At 59.4% G+C, this 9,298-nt stretch overlaps 2 protein-coding genes across 4 annotated transcripts in view; both read left to right on the top strand.

Annotated features, from left to right (window-relative positions):
- Positions 1 to 5,733, top strand: part of STRN4 (striatin 4) — a 23,153-nt gene extending 17,420 nt beyond the window's left edge. For all 3 annotated transcript variants that reach the window (XM_080636045.1, XM_080636047.1, XM_080636046.1), the window contains 4 exons: positions 2,841 to 2,981; positions 3,078 to 3,176; positions 3,266 to 3,352; positions 4,366 to 5,733. In XM_080636045.1, the coding sequence (XP_080492171.1) occupies positions 2,841 to 2,981; positions 3,078 to 3,176; positions 3,266 to 3,352; positions 4,366 to 4,535 (497 nt within the window). In that variant the 3' untranslated portion in view covers positions 4,536 to 5,733. The remainder of the gene's footprint in view (positions 1 to 2,840; positions 2,982 to 3,077; positions 3,177 to 3,265; positions 3,353 to 4,365) is intronic.
- A 748-nt stretch (positions 5,734 to 6,481) lies between these two features.
- Positions 6,482 to 8,478, top strand: COX7A1 (cytochrome c oxidase subunit 7A1; the record flags this gene model as incomplete). The annotated part of the gene is made up of 4 exons (XM_080636088.1): positions 6,482 to 6,496; positions 7,329 to 7,421; positions 7,796 to 7,880; positions 8,225 to 8,478. The coding sequence occupies 4 exons, from the start codon at positions 6,482 to 6,484 to the stop codon at positions 8,278 to 8,280; spliced, it is 249 nt and encodes an 82-aa protein (XP_080492214.1). The 3' UTR covers positions 8,281 to 8,478.
- Between the last annotated feature and the right edge of the window lie 820 nt (positions 8,479 to 9,298).

The following is a 9,298-nucleotide window of genomic DNA, read 5'->3' on the forward strand; positions in this document are numbered from 1 at the left end:
TGTGTCTCTGTGTGTACATGTGTGTGTGTATGTTTGTGTGTGTGTATGTCTCTGTGTGTGTATGTGTGATTGTGTGTCTGTGTTTCTGTGTCTGTGTCTGTGTGTGTGTCTCTGTGTGTGTGTATGTGTGTGTGTGTCTGTGTGTGTGTATGTGTGTGTGAGTGTGTGTGTATGTTTGTGTGTGTGTATGTGTGTGTTTGTGTGTGTATGTGTGTGTCTCTTTGTGTGTGTTTATGTGTGTATATGTGTGTGTGTGTGTCTGTCTGTGTGTGTATGTGTGTGTGTATGTGTGTCTGTGTGTGTCTGTGTGTGTGTGTAGTGTGTGTGTGTGTATGTGTGTGTGTTTGTATGTGTGTGTATGTGTGTGTGTATGTGCGTGTGTGTGTGTATGTGTGTGTGTCTCTGTGTGTATGTGTGTCTGTGTATGTGTGTGTGTGTGTTTGTGTGTGTGTATGTGTGCGTATTTGTGTGTGTGTATGTGTGTGTGTGAGAGTCTGTGTGTGTGTCTGTGTGTTTGTATGTGTGTGTGTGTGCGTATGTGTGTGTGTATGTTTGTGTGTGTGATTGTGTGTGTGTGTGTATGTTTGTGTTTTTGTCTGTGTGTGTGTTTGTGTGTGTCTGTGTGTCTGTCTCTGTGTGTGTGTGTATGTGTGTGTGTGTATGTCTGTGTGTGTGTGTGTCTGTGTGTATGTGTGTGTGTGTGTATGTGTGTGTGTGTGTCCCTTTGTCCCCCCTATTATCACCCCATTGTCCCTCTATTATCACCTCTTTGTTCCCCCTATTGTCACCCCTTTGTCCCCGCTATTATCACCCCTTTGTCCCCCCTATTGTCACCCCTTTGTCCCTCCCGTTTTCACCCCATTGTCCCCCCTGTTTTCACCCCTTTATCCCCCCATTGTCCCCCCATTGTCACCCCGTTGTCTCCCCTATTGTCACCCCATTGTCCCCCCTATTGTCACCCTTTTGTCCCCCCATTGTCCCCCCTATTGTCACCCCATTGTCCTGCTTATTGTTACCCCGTTACAGTATCACACAGTATCACAGTATGTTAGAGATTGGAAGGGACCTCAAGAGATCATCTAGTCCAATCCCCCCGCCAGAGCAGGAACACCTAGATAAGGTTACACAGGAATGTGTCCAGGCGGGTTTTGAATGTCTCCAGAGAAGGAGACTCCACAACCTCTCTGGGCAGCCTGTTCCAGTGTTCTGTCACCCTCACTGAGAAGAAGTTTCTTCTCAAGTTTAAGTGGAACCTCTTGTGTTCCAGTTTATACCCATTACCCCTTGTCCTATCATTGTTTGCCACTGAGAAGAGCCTGGCTCCATCCTCATGACACTCCCCCTTTATATATTTATATACACTAATAAGGTCCCCCCGCAGTCTCCTCTTCTCCAAACTATAGAGACCCAGCTCCCTCAGCCTTTCCTCATAAGGGAGATGCTCCACTCCCTTAATCATCTTTGTCGCCCTGCGCTGGACTCTCTCCAGCAGGTCCCTGTCCTTCTTGAACTGAGGGGCCCAGAACTGGACACAGTATTCCAGATGCGGTCTCACCAGGGCAGAGTAGAGGGGGAGGAGGACCTCTCTCGCCCTACTGACCACCCCCCTTCTAATACACCCCAGGATGCCATTGGCCTTCTTGGCCACAAGGGCACAGTGTTGGCTCATGGTCATCCTGCCATCCACTAGGACCCCCAGGTCCCTCTCCCCTACACTACTCTCTACCAGGTCGTTCCCCAACCTATACTGGAACCTGGGGTTGTTCCTGCCCAGATGCAGGACTCTACACTTTCCCTCGTTATATTTCATCAAGTTTCTCCCTGCCCAACTCTCCAGCCTGTCCAGGTCTCGCTGGATGGCAGCACAGCCTTCTGGCGTGTCAGCCACTCCTCCCAGCTTAGTGTCATCAGCAAACTTGCTGACAGTACACTCAATTCCCTCATCTAAATCATTGATGAATATATTAAATAATACTGGTCCCAGTACTGACCCTTGAGGCACTCCACTAGATACAGGCCTCCAACTGGACTCCGCCCCATAGACTACAACTCTCTGGCTTCTGTCCTTCAGCCAGTTCGCAGTCCACCTCACTACCTGATCATCCAGGCCACACTTCCTCAATTTAGCTATGAGGATGCTGTGGGAGACTGTGTCAAATGCTTTGCTGAAGTCAAGGTAGACCACATCCACCGCTCTGCCATCATCCATCCACAATGTTATTTCCTCATAAAAGGCTAGGAGGTTGGTCAAGCATGACTTCCCCTTGGTAAAGCCATGTTGACTGCCCCTCATAACCTTCTTATCCTTGACATGCCTTAAGATGGCATCAAGGATAAGGTGTTCCATCACTTTCCCAGGGATGGAGGTGAGGCTGACCGGTCTATAGTTACCCGGGTCCTCCTTCTTGCCTTTTTTGAAGACTGGAGTGACATTTGCTTTCCTCCAGTCCTCAGGCACCTCTCCCGTTTCCCGTTGTCCCCCCTATTGTCACCCCATTGTCATCCCCCCCCTTTGTTCCCCCCATTGTCAGCCCATTGTCCCCCCATTGTCACCCCCATTGTCACCCCCATTGGACCCTTCAGTCACCCTCGTTGTTCCTCTGTTGTTATCCCCCTTGTCCCCTCATTGTCCCCCCATTGCCACCCCCATTGTCCCCCCATTGTCAGCCCCATTGTCCTCCTGTTGTCACCCCCATTGTCACCTCCATTGTCCCCTCATTGGACCCCGCGGTCACCCTCTTTGTCCCTCTATTGTTATCCCCTTTGCCCCCCATTGTCCCCCCCATTGTCCTGCCATTGTAACCCCGTTGTCCCCCCATTGTCCCCTTCTCCCCTTGCAGAACACGGTGTCCCCACCTCTGTCACCTTCTCGGCCACTCACCCGGGCCAGGCGGTGGTTGCGTTCCACACCGGTGCCACCGTGCTCTATGACGTGGAGGTGGCTCGGCCCGTCCTGGCGCTGGACCCCCGGCACGGAGGTGGTGAGTGCCGGGTACCGGGTGCCACCTCCCCTTGTGTGTGTGTGTGTCTCCCTTTGTCACCTCGATGTCACCTCCACGTGTCCCCTTCATGTGCAGGCGGCTGCCAGGTCAACCAGGTCGTGAGCCACCCCTCGCAGCCTCTCGCCATCACGGCCAGCGATGACCGTGGCATCCGCTTCCTGGACCACAGGACAGGTTTGGGGACAGGGACGTAGGGACACCCCTTTGGGGGGGGGGTCAGGGGGGGCTTTGTCACCTTTGTCACCCCCCTTTTGTTCCGCCAGGTAAAGTGGTTCACTCCATGGTGGCCCATTTGGACGCTGTCACCTGCCTGGCTGTTGATCCCAATGGGGTCTTCCTCATGTCCGGAAGTAAGCGGCTGTGTCCCCATTGTGTCCCCATTGTGCCCCCATCGTGTCCCCATCGTGTCCCCATTGTGTCCCCAGCATCACCCCCAACTCTAGCCCCTTTGTGCCCCCCAGCCCCTAATACCCTCAATGCCGCCTTTGTGCCCCAGCCCCTAATCCCCCCATTTACCCCTTTGTGCCCCCCAGCCCCAATCTGCCCCATTGCCCCCTTTATGCCCCCCAACCCCTAATCCCCCCATTGCCCCCTTTATGCCCCCCAACTCCTAATCCCCCCATTGCCCCCTTTGTGCCCCCAGCCCCTAATCCCCCCCATTGCCCCCTTTATGCCCCCCAGCCCCTAATCCCCCCATTGCCCCCTTTGTGCCCCCAGCCCCTAATCCCCCCCATTGCCCCCTTTATGCCCCCCAACCCCTAATCCCCCCATTGCCCCCTTTGTGCCCCCAGCCCCTAATCCCCCCCATTGCCCCTTTTATGCCCCCCAGCCCCTAATCCCCCCATTGCCCCCTTTATGCCCCCCAGCCCCTAATCCCCCCATTGCCCCCTTTATGCCCCCCAGCCCCTAATCCCCCCATTGCCCCCTTTATGCCCCCCAACCCCTAATCCCCCCATTGCCCCCTTTATGCCCCCCAACCCCTAATCCCCCCATTGCCCCCTTTATGCCCCCCAGCCCCTAATCCCCCCCCATTGCCCCCTTTATGCCCCCCAGCCCCTAATCCCCCCATTGCCCCCTTTGTGCCCCCAGCCCCTAATCCCCCCATTGCCCCCTTTATGCCCCCCAACCCCTAATCCCCCCATTGCCCCCTTTGTGCCCCCAGCCCCTAATCCCCCCATTGCCCCCTTAATGCCCCCCAACCCCTAATCCCCCCCATTGCCCCCTTTATGCCCCCCCCATGGTATCCCCAGCATCACCCCCACCTCCATCCCCATTCCTCCTCCCCACCCCTGCACCGAGCGCGCCCGTTCTCAGCCCCTCACCGTGGTGTCGTCCCGTCCCCCCCCTGCTCCCCTTCTCCCAGGCCACGACTGCTCCCTGCGCCTGTGGCACCTGGCGCACAGGACCTGCGTGCAGGAGCTCAGCGCCCATCGCCGCAAGCACGATGAGGCCGTCCACGCCGTCGCCTTCCACCCGCGCCGCGGCCTCAGCGCCAGCGCCGGCGCCGATGCCATCGCCAAGGTCTTCGCCTGACCCCGACCCCCCCCATGGCAGCAAGGGGCTGAGCCCGGCGGCGCCGTTGCAGCTCGTGACACCCCCCTCGCTGTGGGTGTATGGGGGGGATGTGGGCTCTAAATGCCCCCCCATGGGCAATTATGGGCTCTAAATACTCCCCCATGGGCAATTATGGGCTCTAAATACCCCCCCATGGGCAATTATGGGCTTTAAATACCCCCCCATGGGCAATTATGGGCTCTAAATGCCCCCCCATGGGCAATTATGGGCTCTAAATGCCCCCCCATGGGCAATTATGGGCTCTAAATACCCCCCCATGGGCAATTATGGGTTCTAAATGCCCCCCCATGGGGAATTATGGGCTCTAAATGCCCCCCCATGGGGAATTATGGGCTCTAAATACCCCCCATGGGCAATTATGGGTTCTAAATACCCCCCATGGGCAATTATGGGCTCTAAATACCCCCCCATGGGCAATTATGGCCTCTAGATGCCCCACCATGGGCAATTACGGGCTCTATGTACTCCTCTGAGGGTAATTATGGGCTCTAAATACCCCCCTGGGGGTAATTGTGGGCTCTTTGTGCCCCCCCCAAGGGCACTAATGGGCTTTGTCTACCCCTCTGAGGGCAATTGTGGGCTCTAGATGCCCCCCCATGGGCAATTATGGGCTCTATATACTCCTCTAGGGGCAATTATAGGCAATATCTACCCTTCTGAGGGCAATTATGGGCTCTAGATGCCCCTCTGGGGGTAATTATGGCTTTTCTCCGCCCCTCCAGGGGCATATGATGGCTCTATCTGCCCCTTTCGGGCAATTACGGGCCCTCTATACCCCCTGGGGGCAGTTAACGCCTCTGTTTGCCTCCATCTCATCCCTGGGGGGGGCTCTCCATATCCCCAGGGGTACTTAAGGGCTCTGTGTCCCCCCCAGGGGGCAATTACAGCCTCACTCTACCCCCTGGGGGGGCACTACATCCCCCTGGGGGCAATTACAGCCTCTATCTACCCCATGGGGGGGGGGGCAATTATGAGCCTTATCCCCCCCCAAAGGGGCAATTATGGACTGTATACCCCCCCCACTATAGGCTTCATCACCCCCCTTAAGGGGCAATATGGACCTTACCCCCCCCCTCCATGGGCAGTTCCATTCTGAAGGCCTTGGGGGGGGGTCCCCCAACACTACCCCCCTGAAACCCCCCCCTTGTATATTTGTACAGCCCTAACACCCCCCCCCGGCCCCATTGCCCCCCCCGGGGGCTCGTCACTGCTGCCTTATCACTGTGTGATAGTCCGGCCCTACCCCCCCCCCCCCCCCAACCTGGTCTCTTTTTAATGCTGGTTCCTTTTTAATGGGTATTTATTGGGGGGGGGTCTGGGGGGGGCATGGCTCCAATAAAACCCTTTGGAAGAGCCCTGTGGTGCTGCTGGGGGGGGGAAAGGGGACCCCCAGACCCTAAACCCCCCCCCATTGTCCCTTAATACCCCCCCATTGACCCCTAATACCCCCCCATTGCCCCCTTTGTGCCCCCAGCCCCCATTCCCTCCCATTGCCCCCTTTGTTCCCCCCCAATACCCCCCATTGACCCCTTTGTACCCCCCAACCCCTAATCCCCCCCATTGCCCCCTTTGTGCCCCTCAACCACAAATACCCCCCATTGCCCCCTTTGTTCCCCCCCAATACCCCCCATTGCCCCCTTTGTTCCCCCCCAATACCCCCCATTGCCCCCTTTGTTCCCCCCCAATACCCCCCATTGCCCCCTTTGTATCCCCCAAACCCCTAATACCCCCCATTGCCCCCTTTGTGCCCCCCAACCCCTTATATGGAGCAAAGGGGGGGGCCCGGGGGGGGTGGCACCGGACACACGTCATGGGGGGGGGTGGCACCGGGGCTGTCCCTGTCCCCCCCCGTCCCCCCCCCCCCCCCGTGCCCTTTGTGGTGGCAGAGGACGAGCGAGCTCAGCATGAGGCTGCTGCGGGTATGGGGGGGTCATGGGGGGGGGACACCCCATGGGGGGTCTATGGGAGACAGGGGGGGGTTATGGGGGGCTCATTATGGGGGTGCAGATGGGGGGGCATGGGGGGGCCTATAGGAGACATGGGGGGCCTGTTGGGGGGACACCCTATGGAGGGGTTATGGGGGGCTCATTATGGGGGTGCAGATGGGGGGCATGGGGGGGCCTATAGGAGACATGGGGGGGCTGTGGGGGGGGACACTCTATGGAGGGGTTATGGGGGGCTCGTTATGGGGGTGCAGATGGGGGGGGCACACCCCGGGGGGGTCTATAGGAGTTATGGGGGGCTCATTATGGGGGTGCAGATGGGGGGCATGGGGGGGCCTATAGGAGACATGGGGGGGCTGTGGGGGGGGACACTCTATGGAGGGGTTATGGGGGGCTCGTTATGGGGGTGCAGATGGGGGGGGCACACTCCGGGGGGGTCTATAGGAGTTATGGGGGGCTCATTATGGGGGTGCAGATGGGGAGACATGGGGGGGGCAGTAGGGGGGGACACCCTATGGAGGGGTTATGGGGGGCTCGTTATGGGGTGCAGATGGGGGGGACATGGGGGGGGCCTATAGGAGACATGGGGGGGTTATGGGGGGCTCATTATGGGGGTGCAGATGAGGGGTGCCTATAGGATACATGGGGGGGCTGTTGGGGGGGCACCCTATGGAGACGTTATGGGGGGCTCGTTATGGGGGTGTAGTTGGGGGGGGCACACCCCATGGGGGGTCTATAGGAGACATGGGGGGGTTATGGGGGTGCAGATGGGGGGGTTCGGACCCTCCCTCACCCCCCCCCCCCCAAGGCTCCCCCCCTCAAGCTGCTGCGGTCTCTGGGTCCTGCTGCCCCCCCCCGGCACCTCCACAACCGGGTCCGGGAGCACCAGAAGCTCTTCCAGGTGGGGGGGGGTCGCACTTTGGGGGGGGACACCCCTTTGGGGGGTCAATTGGGGGGGGTCCCTCTTTGGGGGGGTCCCATTAACGGGGGACCCTTTGGGGGGTGCCTTTGGGAGGGGGTCATTTGGGGGGCCCCACTTTGGGGTGGTCTCTGGGGGGGGGAGTCCCTTTGGGGAGGTCCCTTTTGAGGGGGGTCCCTTTAGGGGGGGTCCCACTTTGGGGGAGGTTCCTTTTTGGGGGGAGTCACTTGGGGCATCCCACTATAGGGGTGTCTTTGGGGGGGGGCCCATTGGGAGGGGCCCTTTTGGGGGGGTCACTTGGGGGGGTCCTTTAGGGGGGTGCCGGTGCCCTGATGTCCCCTTTGCCCCCCCCCCAGGAGGACAATGGGCTCCCCGTGCATCTCAAGGGGGGGGCCATGGACTCGGCCCTTTACCGCCTGACCACCCTCATCTGTGCTGGGGGTACGGGGGGGCACGGGGGGGTAAGGACCGGGGGGGGTATAAGGACCATGGGGGGGTATAAGGACCATGGGGGGGGCATAAGGACCATGGGGGGGTGTAAGGACCGTGGGGGGGTATAAGGACCATGGGGGGGTATAAGGACCATGGGGGGGGCATAAGGACCATGGGGGGGGTATAAGGACCGTGGGGGGGCATAAGGACCGTGGGGGGGTGTAAGGACCGTGGGGGGGTGTAAGGACGGGGGGTGTGCACAGACGCCTGTGGGTCCCTAATGGGTCAATTATGGGGGGGCACTTGGGTCTATGGGGGTGTCCATGACCCCCCCCATGTCCCCCCCCCCCCAGGTGGCTGTTACTCCCTGTGGTGCCTGGGTCAGGCCTCAAGGGCCAAGAAGCCCTGAGGGGGGGCCCGGACTCCCCCCATGCCCCCCCCCCAGCAATAAACGGCTCCAGTGAAGCTGGGACTGGTTGGGGACATGGGGGGGCAAGGGGGGCCCATAGGAACCAAAGGGGTTTATTGGTGAACGGCAGCGGCCGCTTCCCCCCTTGCGGTACCCCAAGTTTGTGTCGTCCCCGGACCCCCCCCGGGCAGGACCAGCCTCCCCCAGGGCAATAAATAACGGGGGTGAAAGGCAGGGATGGGGATGGGATGGGAATGGGATGGGATGGGATGGGATGGGGATGGGATGGATGGGATGGGATGGGGATGGGATGGGATGGGATGGGATGGGATGGGGATGGGATGGATGGGATGGGATGGGGATGGGATGGATGGGATGGGGATGGGATGGGGATGGGATGGGGATGGGATGGATGGGATGGGGATGGGGATGGGAATGGGGTGGGGATGGGGATGGGGATGGGATGGATGGGATGGGGATGGGGATGGGACGGATGGGATGGGGATGGGATGGGATGGGATGGGGATGGGGATGGGGATGGGATGGTGGGGATGGGGATGGGGATGGGACGGATGGGATGGGATGGGATGGGATGGGGATGGGGATGGGACGGATGGGATGGGATGGGATGGGATGGGGATGGGGATGGGAATGGGGTGGGGATGGGGATGGGGATGGGATGGATGGGATGGGGATGGGGATGGGACGGATGGGATGAGGATGGGGATGGGGATGGGGATGGGATGGATGGGATGGGGATGGAGACAAGCAGGTGACAGGAGGGGACAGGGATTGGGACCACAGGGATGGGGACAGGAGGAATAAGGAGGGGACAGGGATGGGGTCCTCTGGGATAGGGGCCACGGGGATGGGGACAGGGATGGGGATGAGAACAGGGATTGGGACCACAGAGATGAGGACAGAAGGAATAAGGAGGGGACAGGGATGGGGATGGGGACAGGGAGGGGACCTCAGGGATAGGAAACACGGGGATGGGGACAGGGATGGGATGGAGATG

This window comes from Psittacula echo (assembly GCF_963264785.1).
Source record: "Psittacula echo genome assembly, chromosome: 29".
NCBI lineage: Eukaryota > Metazoa > Chordata > Aves > Psittaciformes > Psittacidae > Psittacula > Psittacula echo.